Source organism: Pezoporus wallicus, unplaced genomic scaffold (assembly GCF_028554395.1).
Source record: "Pezoporus wallicus isolate ANWC-B61680 ecotype Strahan unplaced genomic scaffold, APGP_CSIRO_Pwel_v1 contig_4710, whole genome shotgun sequence".
NCBI lineage: Eukaryota > Metazoa > Chordata > Aves > Psittaciformes > Psittacidae > Pezoporus > Pezoporus wallicus.
This window is the reverse complement of record NW_026640647.1, coordinates 5,241,699-5,263,134: the sequence shown is the minus strand read 5'-3', so window position 1 is coordinate 5,263,134 and position 21,436 is coordinate 5,241,699. Positions and strand designations below refer to the sequence as shown.

At 38.2% G+C, this 21,436-nt stretch overlaps 1 protein-coding gene across 1 annotated transcript in view; it reads left to right on the top strand.

Annotated features, from left to right (window-relative positions):
- The window catches only part of ALS2 (alsin Rho guanine nucleotide exchange factor ALS2), a 43,454-nt gene extending 26,962 nt beyond the window's left edge, over nt 1–16,492 (top strand). Inside the window, exons 19-34 of the mRNA XM_057419880.1 lie at nt 149–214; nt 1,967–2,065; nt 2,663–2,827; nt 4,979–5,090; nt 5,389–5,466; nt 5,582–5,715; nt 7,710–7,877; nt 8,143–8,260; nt 8,712–8,869; nt 9,588–9,710; nt 10,794–10,970; nt 11,355–11,400; nt 12,985–13,046; nt 13,543–13,692; nt 13,989–14,085; nt 15,194–16,492. Of these exons, the coding sequence (XP_057275863.1) occupies nt 149–214; nt 1,967–2,065; nt 2,663–2,827; nt 4,979–5,090; nt 5,389–5,466; nt 5,582–5,715; nt 7,710–7,877; nt 8,143–8,260; nt 8,712–8,869; nt 9,588–9,710; nt 10,794–10,970; nt 11,355–11,400; nt 12,985–13,046; nt 13,543–13,692; nt 13,989–14,085; nt 15,194–15,232 (1,792 nt within the window). The 3' untranslated portion in view covers nt 15,233–16,492. The remainder of the gene's footprint in view (nt 1–148; nt 215–1,966; nt 2,066–2,662; nt 2,828–4,978; nt 5,091–5,388; nt 5,467–5,581; nt 5,716–7,709; nt 7,878–8,142; nt 8,261–8,711; nt 8,870–9,587; nt 9,711–10,793; nt 10,971–11,354; nt 11,401–12,984; nt 13,047–13,542; nt 13,693–13,988; nt 14,086–15,193) is intronic.
- Nucleotides 16,493–21,436: the final 4,944 nt, after the last annotated feature.

Here is a 21,436-nt window from a genome sequence, read left to right as displayed (position 1 = left end):
AGGTATTAGAATGTAACAGTTGAAAACAAAATGAGGTGGTTGCTCTATTAATAAATAGGCTCACTCACAGAAGTTATTTGGGAAGTGTGAAGCAGACTGATTATCTTACACATGTGTATGGCTCTATTTTATTTTTTTTTTTTTCTAGAGGGATCCTAAAGTGGGCAGATGGAAGAATGTACTCTGGGACTTTCCGGGCTGGGCTGGAGGATGGGTAAGATCCTCTCGCTACTTGGGGAGCCAGAGGGCAAGGAATACCTTTTGTAGTAGGAAATAATCAAAACCTCGTAATCAAAAGTTTTGCACTGAGTCTTATTAACTAAGGGTTATTTGTGTTAACAAGATCTATCTGTATGTTGATATATAGATAATCTCTCACCCAGATATACACTAGTTGTCTTCACAACAGACTCTCTACTTCTGTGATTAAAAATCTGTTTGTTCATAAAAACTGAAACTAATTGGGGTAATCTGCTGTAGGATGGAGGAAGGAAATGATAAAGCAGCTGAGGAAAAGAATGGGTGGGTGGGTGTAAACTCCTAAGCAGAGGAAGCCAATTGAGAAGTCTTCAGCAGTCAACTTTCTGCTGTATAGGTAACTGTCAACTTTGTGTTGCAATGTTCTTTCAAAAGTAATGGTTTTTTGGTTTTATTTTTTGTTTTGTTTTTTAATCCATCTAGAAAATGCAAGGCCTTTCATACCCTATAGTGGTGCATCTTGTCTAATACTTGCTGTATTTCTGGTAGAACAAGGGTTTAATAATTTAGGAAGGAGACAACAAAATCTTGAATTGAGACTTCAGGGTTTGGGTGGTGAAAACAAAACTAATGAGAAAACAATAAAACTAACAAAACTGATGATTAGGGTAACTAGTATAGAGGAGTCTGAAAGCAGGATGAACAGAAATTAGACATTTTCCAAGTTACCTAGTGAAATGAATTAAGACCACTTGAAAGTAACTTAATTTATTACACAGCTTTGAAATAATCTATGGATTTCATTGCTAAGAATCTGCTCAAGGCACTATTGAGGTCAAGAGTTTAACTTCTTGCAAAGGCATTTTTGTATTAATCTTGTGGGCAGGGTAAAAATGTATGTGGAGTCCTACTGGCTTCCAGACATATTTTCAGAGTATTGAGTTGGAGGGGAAATGGAAATGTGGTCTGGCTGCAAATAGCTTTTTAAAATGCACTATAGCTATTGGTATAATGTCAAACTGAAAAACAGCTTTGGTCATTTGTAAGTTAATAGTAAGTTACAACTAAACCTTGTGATTTTAGGGTTGTTGGAGATGGAAATATCACAAACAAATCCCCACCAGGAAGAAATGATTGGTATTTAGCTGTAATTGCTAGAATTATCAACTATATTTGTGTTTCAGCACGCATGCTATAGTCTCAAGACTTAGTAATGTCTTGTTGGGGTAGATGTGCATTCAGAAGAACCTCCATAACTGGATTCCTCGAAGACTACAGTCAATAAATAAAAGTCTCATTCTTAGGCATATTGAATTTGTGAACAGTTCTGTGCCACTGTTTGAATGTAAGTGGAAGCTAGCCTCCTTTTTTTTAACACTCAACATATAGCAGTGTATGTTATCATCTTTCTCTTGAATAAAGCTGAAGAAGACAACAAAGGTAGAAGCCTGAAGAAGACAGCAAAGGTAGAAGCAGTCTTAGGGTCTGAGAAGATTTGTGGCCTTCAAAAAGCTGAGAGAGAGGGGAATATGTGCAACGTGCCACAGTCAAACAGGAGAAAAGTCGTACAGAATAAATGGATCTAGTGATGCTGGAATTTCTGCTTTCCCTTAAAAAAAAAAAAGTAATTGCTGTAGTTGAAGAGGGGCTAAAAATTATATAGAGCACTCTGATTTTAGAATGGATCTGTGATATACATCAGCTCCTGTTTTTAATGAAGTGTGCTAGCAATTATAGCTGCTTATGTTCCATTTCTGTGTGTTGACAGGTATGGTGAATACCAAGTGCCAAACAAAGCCCTGAATAAGGATGACCATTATGTGGGGTACTGGAAGGAAGGCAAAATGTGTGGGCATGGAGTCTACAGGTAACATGTAGCACTTGTGCCGCTGCCATTGCAGAAGGGAGAGCAGGGCTGATGCTCTGGAGGATAGCTTACCAAGCCTCTGCATGTAGTTTTATTGCATTTCAGACTGGTGAATATAGGTTGGTTAATTTTCTGCTTTGCTTTTGGCAGATTGCTCACAATGCATACTTGTACAGTGTTCTGTTACTAATTTCAAAATACCTACTCTAATGTTGCTACCACCTTTCAACAATAGAGGAAACTTTCTTCTGAGAGAAATATAACCTCTAATGGTCTTGCTTGTAGTGCAGAGTGACTTTAAAACAACAAAGCATCGGAAGACTTCTATTAAAGGTTCGCTTTTGGCCCAAATATACTTTTACTAGAGTTCCTGCTTGCTGTGGCTGCAGTGGAATTCCAAAGAAATAAGAGAGTTGATTTGTTCTAGAGGAAAAACACACACACATATATCTATATATGTATATAACAAAACAACAAACCAACCCTACCCCAAAAATAGCCCAACTGAAAAAAAAAAAAGCCAAACAGAAAGCCAAAACCAAGCCTGACAACAGAAGCAGATTATAAGAATCTTTCTTACTCTCTTTTTCATTATAGCTATGCAACTGGTGAGGTGTATGAAGGGTGTTTTCAGGATAACATGCGTCATGGGCATGGTCTGCTACGCAGCGGGAAGCTGACCTCTTCCTCTCCCAGTATGTTCATTGGACAGTGGACAATGGATAAGAAGAGTGGCTATGGAGTTTTTGATGATATCACAAGGTAATGTGATATCCACAAGTTCTTGAAACAAGTATGATGTACACTTGCAAAAAGAGTGAAAGGAAAGGATTTGATCTGTTAGTTGCAGTAGTAGTGCATGTTGTCTTTACTATTTTTTATTTATGTTAGGCTTTCTGGGTTGATGACCTAAAAAACTGGGTCTAGAGGCTGCTTTTTGTGCTGCTGCTGGAGTAAATGCGGGGAAGGGGGGTGTGGTGTGTTGTTTTGCTTTTTTTTCTTCCTTGCTTTCCTATCGTACTCATGCCTGAAAACTAGGACCAAGTATGGTATCTTATAAGGGCATTTTGTGCAAGTGCTGGAAGTTTTACATCATGTGAGGAGTATTCTTCCGTCTCAGGCCTGTAAGACTGGGCTGTTAGTGATCCAGCATACAGGACTGTGTAATGCTTGTACTCAAGTTATCCATTGACTTACTCTGTCAGTGTAGTGGAGGGAAGGTACTTTCTGTCAGGGCAAATTAGTGAAATAATGGTCTCGGAAACAGAATGGCACTAAATGTGTGCACTAAACAAATGCTCTCAGAGTACAGATTCATATAGATCAATATAATTTGTTTTTTTTTCAGTCACTAATTTAATGCTGGCTTTTTCCTGAAAAGACGTCTTTGGGAGCACAAGAAAACTGGTTTTGGCTTAACTGAACTGAGTGCCCACTTAAAAAGCAGAACAGTAGAAAGTCTGGAGGTGAAGGAGGTGTGTGGGAGTGTCTATGTGGGTATTTTCCTGAGACAGAGCTATTGTAATATATTTAGGTATTTCTTGTTATCAGTTTTGCATGTAGTCTTGCTCAGTGGTGTTCTTATACGCTACTATCAAGATGTCTCTACATACTTTTAGTCATTCAGTTACCTAGGGCACGCTGAAGAGATGGCAGCTTTTCTCACAGAACTCCTCTCACCTCCAGAATTTGTAAGTGGCAGTTCATGCTGAGGGAGGAATGCGGCATTTGCTTTCTATTCCAGAGTTACTCAAATATGAGTAAGCTGCCCTCATGATAGTTTTCTTCATGGTCTCAGTAAAGAATATGTGCATGTTTGTGGCTTAAAGATTGATTTTCTTCATTTCTAATTCTTTAGCCCAGACAAATAAGGAATAGCTTCAGACACTCTTATGACTTGCTGCCATTGTTGCAACACAGTCATGTGAGCAAGTGGGATTTCTACTCTTACATTTCCATCCTGGTAATTGAGTATGCTGCTGCATCTGTCTCTTCAGGAAGCCTTCGTGCAGCAGAGACCCCTGTAGCTGGCATGATGACTCAGGCCAGCATTCTGCAAGGTTATGGGTCCAATTAGCTGGAAGATTCCCCTGAATTCAGATTAATGGCTGGGCTTGCTCTCTTTACAATGACCATAATTTTTCTGGGTATTAGGAGGAAAATGTTGTGTAATAAGCAGAGTACTTTGAATAGTAGTCTGAAAGAAGCCGGTATTTACTCGTAAGCAGTCTTGAATTGTTTAATATTGTGGCATGACCTTTGTTAGGCTGTTCTCCAGAAACTTTCTACAAAATTGTTTCCTTACGATTTTTGCACTCTGATATTTTAAAAATTTTATGTATGACTTTGTAGGTCTACCTCCTATCCCCCAAGTGGAACAGCTTGGTTTCTTTCATTTATTATTCTCAGATTGAGTTGTCTGAGTTTAGGTAAAGATATCAAAAGCTTTGGTAAAAAGAATGCCTAAAGTAAGCTTCTTGCATTTTTTCTAAGTAGCTGTTAAACACATCAGGCAGATGCCTGATGAAGCCTAAGATCCCATTTCATACGCAACTTAAATCTTAGCTGATCTGGTCCAGCTTTATCTAGTAAGTTTCAGTCTTGTGTGCTATAGCTACTGCTTAGGTTCCTTTGGATAGGAATTGGGCTTAGTCAGGCTTCAGCATTGTTTCAGAGTTTGGTTGGATGTGACTGATTTGCAAGTGAATTGGGAAAGGAAGTTCATTATAGTTTGCTTCTGTCAAAGGGTCTTTATTTCCATGAAGCTAGTGAAACTGGATTGACAGATCTGAAGCAAGTGCTGTATGACTCTTCTCTAGTCGTTTCTGTAATGGTCAAATACTGCATTAAACTCAAAGAAAGGATATAAATGTACTACTAAGACTGTATTCTTCCTACTTCATTTTATTTCAGAGGAGAAAAGTATATGGGAATGTGGCAAGATGATGTTTGCCAAGGCAACGGTGTTGTGGTTACTCAGTTTGGACTGTATTATGAAGGAGCCTTCAGCATGAACAAAATGATGGTGAGTTGAACACCCATCTGTGCTATAGTGACTTTTTCTCTGAGCATGGTCACTTCCTGGGGTAGATGAGTATATGCTAAGCTGTGTGCACCTTCTGTTCCTCTAACCATCTGTTTTTCTGGCCTTTTAAACTGTCTTTATAATCTCTGCTCTGTTTTATCCAGGACTACAGAAACTTCTATTTAAAAAAAATATTTGCTAAGAATTAGTAACAGGTTTTTCAGTGGATCTTTAGATCTGCAGTCAGGCTGCCTGTTGTAAGTACTGCTTTGTGCTCTCTATGATTCTCTTTACACAGGGGACTGGAATTCTGCTTTCTGAGGATGATACAATCTACGAGGGGGAATTTTCAGATAACTGGACTCTGACTGGAAAGGTTGGTGTTACAGTTGTTACTCAAACTGTTGTCATTGGGGCGGGGGGGAGGTTACTTTGCTTGACATTTGGGTCCTGATGAATTTCATTTAATTTTTTTATTATCTTCTCTCAAGGGAACTCTGACCTTGCCAAATGGAGATTATATTGAAGGTCTCTTCAGTGGAGAGTGGGGATCTGGGATAAAAATCACAGGAACCTACTTCAAACCTAGTTTGTATGAGAATGAGAAGGACAAACCTAAAGCATTGTGAGTGTTGAGTAAGAAATAACTTCTTATGGTTCAGTAATACTCTGGAACATAACTATTGTCTTTTTTCAAAGGCCAACTAAAAATATTTTTTTCCAAAGAAACAGTGAGATTTTGAGATGTTTTTCCTTTTCCATCTGTCTTTCCTCCTGCTTAGGAAATAAAATAAGATCAAAATCTTTGGTTTTAATAGCTGTTCTTTCTTTAATTACTATTTGAATATGGAAGTAGCAGCATGAAATTACAGGATAGCAAGCATGCTGCTGTTGTCCTATAGTTGCCTCGGATTAATTATTGTATTAATTTCTATCTGAACTGCGTGTTAGAATCTGAGTTCACGGGTGTTGCTGACTTCTGAGGCACTGAGAAAAACTAAGTTATATTTGAGTGATTAAGTCAATCACAACCTCTCTGTCTTCTGCCAATTATTCTCTTGGTAATTAACTTAGTATGTCAATGATAGCAGTGGGTGCACATTGGGTAGAATTAGCAACTGCACCTCTTTCAAATAATGCATAAGATAATAGTAGAGATATCAGCTGAACTGCAAAAGAGCATTTGAACACCTTGGCGAACATAATTTTTAGAAGTGTTCCTATAACCATATTTATAGCAGCTGCATCACATCAATTTGTTTAATTAACCCTGGGAAAGAATCATTTTTGTTTTATTTAAGTCATAACTGAGATCTTTGAATAGAAGAAATATATGTAAATTTAGAGTTACCTCTATCTGGTGGCACTATATACGGGTTTACAATAGAAGTAATTGTTGTATAGAACTCAATATCTGTGAAGCATACTCTGAAATTTCAGATTAAAATTGGAGACACAACCCTAATGTTTTTACATGGATTACTTCTCAGTGTGCTTCCTGAAGCATTCACTAGTAATTTCTTTTGACAGTGCTGACACCTACAACAGGATGCAAAGTTAAGCAGGCCTCCCTGCTGAACTGAACACTTGCAACCTTAGCAGCTGTCTGCTTTTTACCGCAGTAGGGAGTCTATGAATAAATGTATGTACACATTTGTGAAGATTGCTCATGAAATAAGGGTTTCATCTGCCCTTTTCAGGCTCTCTTGAAGTTGAAAAATCTTCTGGTATAATTTGTGAAAAGGCTTAAGAGCCTACTCTTTCTGCTCTGTGAAATTGGAAGTATGGGGAAATACCAGTAGTGCTAGTCCTTTTCAAACCCCTAAATTTCATTATATGTCTCAGACACCTGTATTGAGAGAGATAGATACATACATAGGTAGGGAGAACATGGTTTTCTTTTGGTTATATAGGGTCTCTTGAGTGTTGGCTGTCAATGAAAAGATGCCTGAGCTAGTTTTGCTCTCTACTAGCACATCCCTCAGATGTCACCCAACATCATCTATAGATGCTGCTTTAGGGGCAGAAGCCATATATCTCTCCTTGTTATCATCTCTGTAGCTATGCTACTTGTACATTCCAGGATAGTGAGATATCTAGGACATATTTGCAATGTGTCCTTGCTATGTGTATGTGTCTGAGCTTTCTGCATGAATACCAGTGAGGATCAGCCCAGTCAAGTGCAGTATCTCCTATTTTCTTGGAAATCAAACCAGTCCTTCTGTGTTTAGCCAGACCATTTCCTGGAAGACGACAAGAAAAGAATTAGACTGACTTCTCTAATGTAACAAGGTTCATAGCTGTTCCCATGCATAGGTTTTAAAAGTGTTTTAATCTGATAACATTATAATGCTATATGGATGAATGTATGTTAGGAAGGAAAAAAAAAATAAGTATAGCTTTTTGTAAAGGTGTTGAAAGTCAACCCATTGATTAAATAGGCTCTAGGTTTATTCTTAGTGATAAACTTTGGTTCACAGTAGAGGCTGTTAAGTATATCAGCTATGGTAAAATAGTATGAAATAGTAGATTGACGTTAGCCATAGGTGGTTTTCATAGCTGAATGTGTCGTTTCATGACAGCCCGATTTTTAACAGACTTAACTGGCCTTTTTATTAGGCGGAAACTTGGGATTCTGGCAGTGCCTCCTGATGAAAAATGGAAGGCAGTATTTGAAGAATGCTGGAGCCAGCTTGGTTGTGAGAGCCCAGGCCAGGGGGATAGATGGAAAGCTTGGGACAACATTGCAGTGGCCCTGACCACCAACCGGCGGCAACACAAAGACAGGTTGGTTCCTGGAGAATCGAGTCAGCAAGACAAAGTATTGAGAGAGAAACTGAAATCACACTCTACTTTAGACCAGAAACTCTTGACTGTAAAAATTCAGTTAAAACAACAAATCCTACACAAACACTTAATACTCTGTCCTATAAACCCTTTCAGGGACTTGCTGATGTTTAGAATTAGTTCAGTTGTTAACTTCAGGGCTTTTTTTCCTTACTGTATGTCTCAAATAAGCGGTACAATGTCTCTGTCCTTTTCATAATTGCAGCCCAGAAATATTGAGCCGTTCACATACTCAGACACTGGAAAGTCTGGAGTTCATTCCACAGCACATTGGTGCCTTCACCCTGGAAAAATACGAAAATATAAAAAAGTATTTGATAAAGGTATTGTGACTACCAAATACTCGTGTAGCTTGTTGCTAAGGAATGATGTCAAGCTCACTTTGTAAAAGACTTTGTAATAGCTTTCCTCAAGTCCTTCCAGGTTTGCTCTTGTAATCCATGTTGTATTTGTTCAAGTTTGCTCATAACTTCCTAGTTTATTGAATTAAAATCCGCAACTAAAATCATTATATACCTAATGGATACTGCCTTCAAGTCAGTTTCTGCTCAGTTACTGTTTTAATTCTTAAACATTGCATCTTAGCAAGTATTTCAAGATGCTTTGCTATTTATGGCATGTTAATTTTAACAGTACTGGACAGATGACTAGTCCAAGTAGTAGTGTAAGATTTTGTACTGTCTTGACTCCTCTATGAGCTGTATGTAGTTCATACATGAATTTAATAACTTGCATTGACCTATCTGACTGGCCAGTTAACATCTTTCATCTCAGGCTTGTGATACTCCTCTCCATCCGTTGGGCAAGCTGGTGGAAACACTGGTAGCTGTGTACAGAATGACCTATGTTGGAGTTGGGGCTAATCGGCGGTTACTGCAGGAGGCTGTAAGGGAGATAAAGTCCTACCTCAAACGCATCTTCCAACTGGTTAGGTAATGAGACTCTCATTTTCCGGTTGAACTTCTGCTGAATTAAAGATGTCTCAAGGACTGAAACTGTCTAGTGTTTGTGCAGGCCAAGTATGCTAGTATCTGACTCTGTTTTGAGGGTTGCTTGTATTTCCTTAACTTTTTTGGCTTTTGGAGTCTTGAATATTCTGGTAAAATAGAAAAATTAAAATCTTTACCACAGTATATTACATCTTGCATTGTACTTCAGATGTTGCTGTAATAAGCTTGTCTTGAATATGGGTTTCCAATTTGGTATCTTGGGATATCTATGCTGTGAAAAGACAGTGTTCAAAGGGTATAGAATAGCGAGGATGGGGACTTGGTGTATTCCATTAAAGTTCTTACAAACATGGATGAGCAGTGTTCTTATGGAGTGTTTGCTTAGATTCTTGAGAGCAATTACAGCTTTATTTGGGTTCTGCCAATCTGAAAATAGAAATACTCCAAATTATTAACTACTGGAAGCATTGTCAGGAGGGAAGTGATGTCAAGGTGGAAAAGATATCTTTGGCATCAGAGGGGTTGGCCTGCCATGTTTTACTTCGAGGTAGATGGTACTGTGTATCTGTTAGCTATGCTGTCTTAGTCCACCATGTATTATTTCAGCTGCCTTTGTCTGTCCAGTCTTGCCTTCTAACTCTGTGATTTGTGGAAACTTTGTGAACTGAAATCTTATGTTGATCTGTGTATTGCCATTTAGGTTCTTGTTCCCTGATCTTCCGGAAGAGGGCAGCACAATTCCATTTGTGGCGACAGAGACAAAAGGGAGACGATCATTTTGTAGTGGAAAATCTGACTCGAGATCAGAATCTCCTGAGCCGGGGTATGTGAAGAGGAAAAAAAAAAAAAAAAAGAAAACCCCTTGAAAAACCCTAATGAAGCCTTTGTTTTATTTCTGTTTGTTTTTTTTCCTTATTTTCTTTATTTCTTGGGTGGGGGAAGAAAGATAAGCACATGTTTAACTGATGGATATAAGCAGATTTTCTTTTGTTTTCCTTTGGTTCTGATGACAGATCCTGATAAGCAGACTTCCATGTGATGGCTGCAATAACAATCTCATCCTTGTTCCATGCAGTGGTTCTTAAGCCCAAACTTGCTTTTGTCTGTTGTGGGTAAACAAGATCAGGATTGGGCCTGGGCTTCTGCAGACTAATCTGGATACAAGTACTGGGGATAATGCAGGTCCAGTGCACATATACTGTGCTGCAAATAGCTGGTCATGTTGAGCTCACTCTTTAATCCATCCTTGTCCTGTCCACAGCAGCCTCAGGTGTGGTCAAAACAAGGAAGAGGGATCAGTAGAGATGGCCTCCTTGAAAGGGGCTTCAATGACTCCAATGAGCGCAGGTGGTATTAGTAGGCACTGTGAGTTCAGCTTTCCATGTTAGGATTACAGCATGATGCCAAACTACTGCTGACTTCATGAAGGCTGGAGTGCAAGTGTGTGGAGCTAGGTCAGGGAACTGAATAGGCTTTAGGTTATTTTCCAGCTTGTGCTTTGAAGGTAAAGTTACCTGCCAGCAGAATGGGGGCTAAATGGTTAGCATGAAGATACACATAAAAGTTGAACTAGAATATAGTAGAGTATTCAGTTTTTACATTATACAAGGAAGAAAGCCAGTGTTCCGTTTAAAACGTATAAACCACAAAAATGCTGCCCCACAACTAGTCTCCTTGCCCTTATCCACCTGTGCCTGTACTGTAAGGGAAAGTTACTTCAAAGTATTTCTTAGCACAGATACTATTTGATGGATTTGTATGTATTATTCATATACCTAATAGAATAGGCTCATATTAAATGAATGATTCATTCCAGTGGGATTTTTTTCATTCAATTTTTATAGATAATTTTTTTTAAATGTCTTAATCTTCAAACCTCCCTTCTTTTATTTTCTTCTTTTAATAGCTATGTGGTAACCAGTTTTGGGTTGCTGCTCCCTGTGTTACTGCCACGACTCTATCCTCCTCTATTTATGCTGTATGCCTTAGACAACGAGCGTGAGGAAGATATTTACTGGGAATGTGTTTTACGTCTAAACAAACAAACTGATATGGCTCTTCTAAGTTTTCTTGGAGTGCAAGCGTGAGTATGCTTCAACAATACACAGAGCTTAAAAAAAATATTATGGCATGTAACTAGATAAAGCAATTTCAGCCTTTATCTGAAGTGTTTTCTTTGATTAAAATGCATCTTAACATATTTTCAAGCTAATTAGTATGGTTGAGAGGGGGAATCAAAACTTCCCTCTTCCAAAAAGAAGAGATATGGGGTGGGGAAGATTGGCATTGGTACAAAACCAGAGGGAGCATTTCAAATTAGGCTATTTTCCAGCTATTTGTGCTAGATGTAATTGATCCTATAGAAAGGGCTGGTGCATCTCCTACAAGAACATGATGACCTCATTTTCCTAAGGTGAAAAATGCTATAAGAATACACTCTCTCAATAGACTGTTGGGTTTCTTGCAGGAAATTCTGGCCAGGAACGGTGTCCATCCTTGGAGAGAGTAAAAAGGTATGTTCACTGACCTTTGCCCAGTGTTTCTTTCAAGAAGCTGAGATCATGAAGAAGCAGTCAAAGAACTTTTTGATCAAGCCTTTTGCTGAAGAGATGCTATCTCGTTTCCTTAAAATGTCTGCTACTTAAAATCTATATTAGCGATTTCTTCAATAGCTGTCAGTCTGGCTTTGTCACTTACTGTCTGTAGTGAATTCTGTTTTAGGAAGACATTTGCTTGGTCTCCAATTATGCAGCTGTGAGAATAAAAGTCTAGAAGGGAATTTTGAAGCTGCTTGATTTAAGGGAGTTATACCATTATGTACTTTCTGATTAGGAGAAGAATTGTAAGGTTTTTATTCTTAATCCTTATCTTGCTGAAAGTGGCTGAACACTGGTCTTACTGTAGTACTCAGTCTGTGCTGCAGTGAGGGTGGCTTAATAATCATAACTTTGAACAATTTCAGTATTTACGGTATACTTTCAATCATGTCTGTTTATAATTCCTATGTTTTTATTTGTGACTTTCTTAGTCATTTTGGTACTCCTGCCATCAGATCACTTCTTCCTTATTTATAGCTGTGGCTTGTTCAAAGTCTGTAATAATTGGAAGCCTGGCTTTCATCATAGTAACTGCTGCACACAGATGAGCTGATATTGCTTGATAGAGAGAATTTGGTTTGTAATAATGACCACAGCTGCTGCTGAAGCCCGCCCCAAGGCTAAGGGTTCCCAGCAAGACAAGTCCCCTTTTCCCCAAATCATGAAGTTGAAGATTCGCCTGAGAAAACATGATGCAAACCTCCACTCAGACTTAAAATGTTACAAAATCCAGCATTAACACATTTATTGAGTTACTTCAGATCTTCTGTAGTTTTAGGTGAGATTCTTATCAGCTGCCTGAATTCTTCACACTTACTCTATGTTTGGTTATACAGTAGAGTCCCTCTACTTATGAAGTACTATGTGGCATCTGTCTTCTCTGAATTATGCAGTATATGATGCTCTCTGTAGCCATTTACCTGACTTGCTGGGTTATTCATTGAATTAAACAGGATATTTTTAACCAAGACATCATGTTTATCTGCTTCTCTCTTCTGTCCAGTTTCCTTATTTCTGTGAATTCCTCTAGATCTCTTGGCAACCATTCTCTGCCTGCTCCATTCAGAAAGACTTTAGGTTCGGTTGCATATAAAAGCTTACATCTGTATTTGTTCTTTTCTGTTTGCTCCTTACCTTTGATTATTTACTGGTATGACTTTTCTAGGTTTCAACTGTTCCAGTCTTATGGTTGCCTCTTGACTGTTAACCATTAAGATTTAGTGATTCTCAGTCTCACTTGACCTGGAAGATACCCAAACCTTAATAAACCAATGAATTCATTGCAGGCTTTTCTGAGTGTAAATAACACTCATAAATATTGTACATAGGCAGATTTCCTGGGTGATTTCAGTGTCCAGGCACATTCCCTTTTCCTTGCACTGGAAAACTGGAAGGAAAAGTGTCTTTTATGCCAGTGTTACATGATACTGTGCTTTTTTTTCTGCTGCTGAACAGAAAAGTTGTAAAACCTGCATGATAAATCTTCTCACAATTGCACAGGTATCATCAAATACAAAAGATGCCTGCTTTGCCTCTGCAGTTGAGTGTTTACAGCAAATCAGGTAATTCTCTGACATTTGTCTTTTAATGTTTTGCTGCTCCTGATATACTAGTATCTAGTTTAGTTGATGGTGATCCTTTACTCATCACCTTTTCACCTTTGTAGGAGAGGTCGCCAAGATGTTTTAGTTCCTACTGCAAATGTTAGCAAATTCTCCCAAAGGGCAATGATGAATAGCCTCATAAATGTAACTGAGATGTGTCCATAGGACACCACTTAGAGTCAAAAGTATGAGGATGTCTAATCAAATATACATGTAAACTTGTAAACAGTTATGGCAAAATGACCAGTGCCTGGGGAGTGTTCTTATGTCTGTTAGCTGGCATAAGGAATTCTGCTGTAAGAATTTAAGTAGGAATTAAAAAGGGGATTAGAAAAGTCTTTTTCCTTCTTTACCATTGTTTTAAAACATGGTAATTAGCAAGTTGTCTTCCTAATTTAGATGCAGATAGGTAAGTTCTTACTGTTATCCTGCTTTGCTTTTGCTTTCCAAATAGTACCACATTCACCCCAGCTGACAAGTTGAAGGTGATCCAGCAGACTTTTGAAGAGATCTCTCAGAATGTACTGGAAACTCTTCAAGAAGATTTTCTGTGGTCCATGGATGACTTATTTCCTGTTTTTCTCTATGTGGTACTACGAGCCAGGTAGGCGCTAAGCATGGCGTCTGTCATTAGCTGAGCACAGGCAGTGTGAGTACTTGTATATAAAACACTCCTGCTTCTTTTCCTAGGACTAATTGGTAGCTTTATGTAACTTGGTAAATTTTCCATTTTGGTGCTTTGCTTTGGCCTGGAAAAATGTTGAAGAGTTAACTGTGAAACAGTTGTAACTCCACAATGAGGTTAGGGAAAAGCATGGGGTGTGCCATGTGTGAAAAGTAAAACCATTATAGTGGTGTCTCTTGTTTAACTAGTCTCTTTCCCTCTCCTCCACATGACAGGATAAGGAATTTGGGGTCTGAGGTGCACTTAATTGAAGACCTGATGGATCCTTATCTGCAGCACGGGGAGCAAGGCATCATGTTCACTACCTTGAAGGTATGAAAATGACTCTTATTAAAAGCTTTCTTTGCAAATTAGTCAGCTGTGAACAATGATGATCATAGGATAGTTGTGTGAACATTAGGTTGTAACTTCATTGACGTTTTTATTGAATATTTTAGCTAGAATGAGCAGGGAAGCTTAACTTGGAGCTTAGCATAACCTAACAATTGCAGGTTCTGCTAATAAAGTGGTGCACTGTGTAGGTGTACTTTCCTCAAATGTAATGTTGGTGGCTGTTGACTGTTCTGAATGCTCACCTGGAGCTTGTTGTTTCCCTGCAGCTTAACGAACCTTAGTCCTTTTATAAAAATTGAGATGAAGTACTGCTTTTTTGGAGGGAGGCTGTTAATCTGAAAGTTAAATTAAAATCTTAAAATGAGCTGCCAGGTGAACATGATTGTGTTTTCTGTACAAACTGGAAATAGTTGGGTGCAAAGGGTTGTTTTGTTTTTTTTTTCATACCTGATATTTTTAAAGGGCTGCAAAAAATGAGAGGTTTGGGTTAGTTAAAATTTATCAAATAACATATGTAGTAGAAGCAGAATCTATTTTCCATGAATGCAAGTGTTGTCTGAGGCATTTATATTAGGTTTCTGGTCATAGCTGCCCCAGTGCTTATTGGGAGCAGCATTAATGTGTGAATGGCTATCAGCAGCAGGTCAGGGTATTTATCTAGGTGATGGAAACCTTTGCTTTTTAGTGTGAGGGCTTTGAAACACTTAATCCCTGCACCCTTATCCTGTAAGAAAATATTTGCTTTTTGAGGGCCTTCTGTGAAAGGGCAAACAAAGACGTGTGGAAAAAAGTGTACATCATCTTAGCAAAGCAGGAAGCTGTGAAAGTATTCAGAGTCCCAAATCATGCTGTCTTGCTTCGTTACGGATTGGACATAATTTGCAACTTAAAATCTCCTGTTGTTCTTTTTGCTGATTTACTTATTACAAGATTTTCAGTTGTTGAATGTCACTGCATCATCACTGTTTGTAGAAAGCCTAGCCCTCTGTTTTCTCGGATAGAAAAAAAGTTAACCTTTTTATGTATGATTTTTTTCAGCTTGCTGAGAACTTGTATGTATGCTAAACTGAACTTTGTTTTAATTCAGGCATGTTACTACCAGATTCAACATGAAAAGCTTACCTAGACTGTCATTTATGACCTGGCTCTGTGGGATAATCTACTTGGCGGAACTTCACTACTACCCACTTTCTTCCCTGACATGGCACTTAAAACGTATTCTGTTACATTCTGTTGTTACAGATGAAAACACTAAGTTGTTTCTTCTGAACTTTCAGTTTTAAGATTGGAAAACTGCAGCCAGAGGCTATCTGTCTGTGAAGTGGTGATGAAGCTAGAGACTTGATTTGTCAATGCCTGCCAAGAGGAAATAATTTCCTATTCTAACAGAAAGATTATTTACTCCTTTTAAGTTGATAATGCTGCAAAAAGGCATGGTGTCTACATAGAGTACATGTGAAAGTCTGGACCGCATGGCTTCCAAAGCAGTGGGATTGTATTTATTATTCCTGATTTGTCAACAGAGACGTTTGAAGAGAATTAATTGCACCACAGAACCATTTGGTCTCCCTGAATTAAGCTATTATGTTTGTTTATTTCAAAAATAGAAGAATGTCAGTATTTATAACGGGTAACCTCTAGTGCATTTGGCTATAAAGGGTTTGAAGCATCTCTGTGGAACAGCATTGATGAATTCAGTATTAATGTGCTGTTGTGGTAGTAATCACACTGTTAAGGACTTTCCTGTTTACTGGAGTTATAAATATACACTTACTATTCTTTCTGTTTGTGAAATAAATAAAATGCACTGACCACTTCAAATTTTGGCACTGAATTAAATACTTGAAATCTGTACTGATCAGTTTCATTACCCTGAGGCCAGAGGACAGAAGCTTTCTCTGAAAGTCCATGTGGCACAGGAATGGGAATGTGCTCTTGACCAAGCTGACCATGGATTAGGTTTGAGACTTTTGCCTGTTAACTTATGTGTCAAAGTGAAAAAAGCTGACCTTGTTGCATTTTTGAACATGTAGAGAACAAATCATTTCCCGGGGCGGGATTTTTGTGTGTCTGTGTATTTCTGTGTTTATGGTTAACTTTATTTATACCAATAACACTAGCAGGTAACTTGGGTATTGTAGGTGCTGTTCTTTACCATGGAAGATTCAAAAAAAGGGGGAAGGAGAAACAGATTATAGAAAGTTCTAATGGCTTAAGTTATGTCAAATTACCATAGATAATGCTAATCATATTTTTGAAACAGTAATCATGGCTTGTGTATTGGCATTTAAATGGAGAGAAACCATAGTGTTAAAATACTGTTTTGAACAGTGACTGTAATGTAGCAATTTTCATAATAAAGTAAAAATGATTGGTCTTTCTGAAATGATTTTTAGTTTTATCAGAGAAAAGAGTAATTCTGGCAAGATGGTGTTTAAAACTATTGCTATTCTTGGAACAGACTATAGTGATAACACAATATAGACATAATAGACTTCCTGTTTGCAAACAATTTTTGTTAGCTTAATCTCATTTTCTAAATTAGACTGAATAATTTGAGGAGAGATAAGTAATAGTATGAATAAAAGGGAAGGTATGAAAAGTTCATAACAAATGAGGGTTCTACAAATAAGGGTAGAGAGTATAATGAAGTATAAGGCAGGATCTGAGCACTTAATGTTTTGTGCTAGATGCGGCCTTTCTGTGCAGTCATATCTTGGAATTCAATGTACAGAACATTTAACTGTAAGAAAGGAACTGCTCTTTGAAAAGAAGCTGTGCTGAACAGCTGAGTAAATCAATGGCAATAACTTTCACCTGCAAGGATCCAAATTCAGGATTTATTTCACCTGTTGTAGAGTGTAATCATTAAAAACGTTTGCTCAGGTTATTTTCTCCCTTGTAACAGTTCAGTGTTAGCGTTTGTTGTCTTCAGATGTTTCAGAAGAAAGGAAGCATTTTAGTCTTCAGCTTTAAAGTATGAAAACCTTTGTTTCATCTGATCTTACTCCCACATTGAATCTGTGCTTTAAACTGAGAATGTAAGTAGAGACTGGAAGTTTTTCCATTATATTCCTGCCTTTGTGTATACGAATATGAGGCAACTTCAAATGTTTAACTTCATTCACTGTGATGCAAAGTTGAGAACTAAGAAACCAAGAATGCATCTGCCTTTACAAAATATATATGTACACACACATACATGCACAATCTCTTATAAAAAGTAGTGGTATCACATGTGAATTTAGCTTGCTGATTAATGGAAGCAGACAGCCTGGCCTGGATTATTTTTGGTCTTTCTGATATATAGCTCAGTTACTAGCTGAAGAGAATCCTAGGATTAAATGTGCTTCTGACACAGATTCCACTTTACAGCCTATGTGGGCTGTGATGCATTAGGAAATCAGTGCAGGGCAGCTTTGATTTGTGTATTTCTATGGCTAACAAAAAAATGAGTTAACCTGGAGGACTTCACCTGCATTGTTTCATATTAATTAACCTTTTTCTCACATCTCTCTCCCCCTCCCTTTTTTTTTCCCTCAAATTGAAAGCTGGATATTTCTTATTGCTGCAGCAGGAATCCTGTAACCAGAAACAGAAGAGCAATGTTACAGTATTACAGATTCTCAGAATAACTGCAGGAATGGTAGCTGAAGACAGAGCCTAGCAGATGAGTGCCCTGTTGACTGGGAAAGTTGCTGAGGATAAGAAAGTACTTAAGTAAGAGACAAGTTTAGGCTTTTTATGCAAGAAAAGGGTTAAGGGGATTTGTTCTGTTCTCCCTGGTAATGAGTAGTTCTAAGGTTAGGTTTCTGCGGATTAGAAAGGAGAGGATGTCCATAGATTAGCTAGGGCAGTGAGGTTACTTCTCTACTGACATCCAGCCAATACTCTTTCCCTCTGGAAATTCTGCAGGAGCTGGTGCTTTCTGTGGTGGTTGCAGGTAAGAATATATGTGATGTACTGAAACTGTTGTACTGCACAGATGCATTTCCCTCATGCATCTGTGAAATTAGTTTCTTCTTGTAGCTACAGCAAAGCTTATTAAACTTGTGTTATCTGTTTAATTACTATTAACTAAATATTAGATGTATGAATGGGGAGTAGGAGCTCAAAAGCAAAGTTTTTCCTCACTCCTAATCTTGACAAAGAGTTCTGACTGGAATGCCAGGTGCTATAGCATTACTGACTTATTTTGCTGTAAATAGTTTAAATAGTTTTGCTTCCTAACTGTATTTGTCTTTAGAAGCAGTTTAGGGAGCTACCTATTCTGGTATGTTAAGAGTTAATGTAGAGGCATGATACGTGCCTGGTGTGGGACTGTAAAACAATCCTTTCTTTGAACTACTTAGTCATGTACTTCTAAGTTGATTTAGTATCACTGTATTGGTGTGGTGCTGATGTCAGGTGGTGGTTGGTTGGTTGGTTTGTTTGGGGTTTTTTAGTAAACCTAAGCTGTTGGCAGTAAACAGCTGGAAATGAAGGCTGTGTTAAAAGACTGAAGTGTGCTGCACCTGAGTATTCTCTGAATGCACTGTTCCTTTAGGAAGTGATGCTTTAGTAGCATTTACCCCTGTGTAAACAAGGTACTTGCACTACTGCTGGAGCTGTAAGCTTTTGGATTAGAGGGAGGCAGAATAAATCATCGCTGACTATACCTGATTACAAAGAGTAACAGCACAAACTGTTCCATCAGCAGCCTTACGTGTGCAGGTGTGATTATCTAAACCTCGCAGAATGTCTTACATGAACGTAAAATTTATTCAGGCTTTTTAACTTGTGCCACCTCAGACAGTAAATAGTTCTTGGGTCAAGATAAAGCTTCAAGGGACAGTTCTCTACCTTTACTTAAAATGTGTCAATTTATTCCAGTAATATTTAGGGTTGGGTTGATCTTTTAGTTAAAACACTTTAAGGTCTCAAAAAAGTGTACTAGAAGCAGGGTAGTTTATTTACATGTAGTAGAAGTAGTTGACAGACTTCAGTGGTGAGGAAAGCCTAAGTTAACATAATGCGGAACAAAAGAGTCTTGAATAGAGCATGTCACTTGAGATGCTGAATATCTCTTACTACTATTTCTGCCTACTTAGTTTGCCGATCTATAGTGGCTAATTTGCAGCAAACGATTTCTCAGTGTTCCCTGCCCTGAAGCTGATTTGCAGTCTTCGATATGCCAACTAATTAATTTTGACAAATTTAAAGACACAAGTAGCCTTCCTTGTTAAAAGTGCTCAATAACCTTCTCAAGCATATTAACTGAAAAAGCTTGTAGGAGCAGGGGGGGTTGGATGTTCTGAATGTCAGGTTCTCTGGTAGTATTCCCTTTAGAGGCTTGACAACAGGCAAGATTGTCCATTTAAAGACAATTCTGAAAACTGTATTCAAAGCAGGGTTTGGGTTCCCTTGCAACTCTAGCTTTGTATCAGTAAGACCTGGTTTGTCTGGCAAATAGGGTAAAGGAATTTCATTTTCTGCTGCTGAAGGAAGTAAGTCCTGTAGCCCAAATTTGGGATGACATAAGGTGATGGTCTCCTTTTTGACTCTAAATTCTGGTGTGCTTAGCATGGATATCAAAGTCTGTCCTTAGTAATGGGCAGAGGAATGCCTTCTATTAATGAGCATCTGTAATTGCATGCAATACATGTGAATGGGAAGAACCTTACACCAGCTGGGAGGTTAGTCAGGTAAGCCTGTTAGTAAGAACTTCCATCTAATTTATTTAGATCCTTGGGATGAGGAGACCCTGAGCTCTGGCCTTATCTGTGTAGATGTAAGTCTTAGGAAATGAAACTACAGTAGTAGTTCCAAGTTTTTGAACTCTGGCCTTTCCCCTTAAGCAAGCAATTTAGTAGGTCTATTTCTAAAGAACTACACTGGAGTAGAATATTCTGGTAATGACTTACTCGTCATTTCTAGCTACTGACAGCTGTTGAAACCAGGCTTCACAGTTGGAAGCTGCTTTCCTTTTGTTACATGAAAATATGAAACAGCTATTAATTTATGAATGAGGTGAGCTGTTGTTTAGAACTTAGATTTTGATGCTTAAATGCTGCTGCTGTCAATGTGAGCATAAACTCTGCAGTTTAAAAAGGCAGCAATGGATGGAAGGCTTTCTAACTGTTTACTGTTGACCCTAGCAGCTCTCTGATGGCTATACCTGAGGATTTCACCCCAAAAGGCAAGCAATTAGCATTCAGTAGCTTTCCCAGTTTTTCTTGGTGATCTGAAGTCAGCCTTCAAGACAGTGTGTCTAAAACTTCTAAACGCACTCATGTTAATCCCTGATCTGTTCTCAATGGAAGCAGCAGTAGTAGTGAATACCAGAAGCCGTGAGGCTCCAAGGGAGCAAGGGGTGAATTAATTTCACAAGCATTTTAAAATAATAATATTATTTTTAGTATTTTAGCAGATTAGGAAGTATTTTAGCAACTCCAGGAACTATGACTTTTGTTGGAGGATGATTCTCAGTGGTGCATTTAAAAATAACTGTTCGGTAAGACTGTAGAATACTCTTTCTTTGACAGCAACAGCATAACTTGCTTGCTTTGGTTTAGTTCCTTCCTATTCTGAGTCACTGCTGTGCAATATCTATCCTAAGCAAGAAGAATGATCCAGCTCCCAAAGGCTGAAAGGGACCTTGATAATTCTTAAGACTATTCTGGAGATGGTTGGGGGTTGGAATTTTTAATCTTTTCTTTCAACTTCCCTGTCCTGTTATAGAATATAAGCAACGCTAATTGTCAATATGGTGATGTGCCAGTTTGGTAGACAACACTACTTCAACAAAGCAGGTTTTAAGGTTATGGTAATTTCACTACACTTATCTCAAGAGGAAAGACAGGTTTTGGTATGTATCTGAGAGGAAACTTCTATTAAAAAAACAACCAAAAGAAATTGAGGGGTTTTGCCTGTCTGTTTTGAGGTTGGGGGTCTTCAACTTTCTTTTAATTAGTTAAACTAAAAAGCTTTTGGAAATATTTGACTCGCATGTTTCCCTATATGTTTGCAGGGTCCCAACCTACTTAAAAAGGGCACACAGTCTGATGCTTCAAAGGTAAATAAGACACAAACGTAGGAAAAGCAGGATCTAGACTGGAAATAACTGGAGGTTTATTCTGGGGAGGACTGGGCTTTGAAAGGGAAGTTACTGTAAGTACAGTGTGATCAGAACATTCTGGGTGGCCAGGTATATCTATGGATAAAAGTTGTAGATGCTTTGAATGAGCCAACTGCTGTAAAATCATGCATCTCCTAACAGATGCACAGTAATAAGCAAAGCTGATCACAGTTGACAACCAGAATATATTTTTAGATGTGAGTTGGTCAGAGA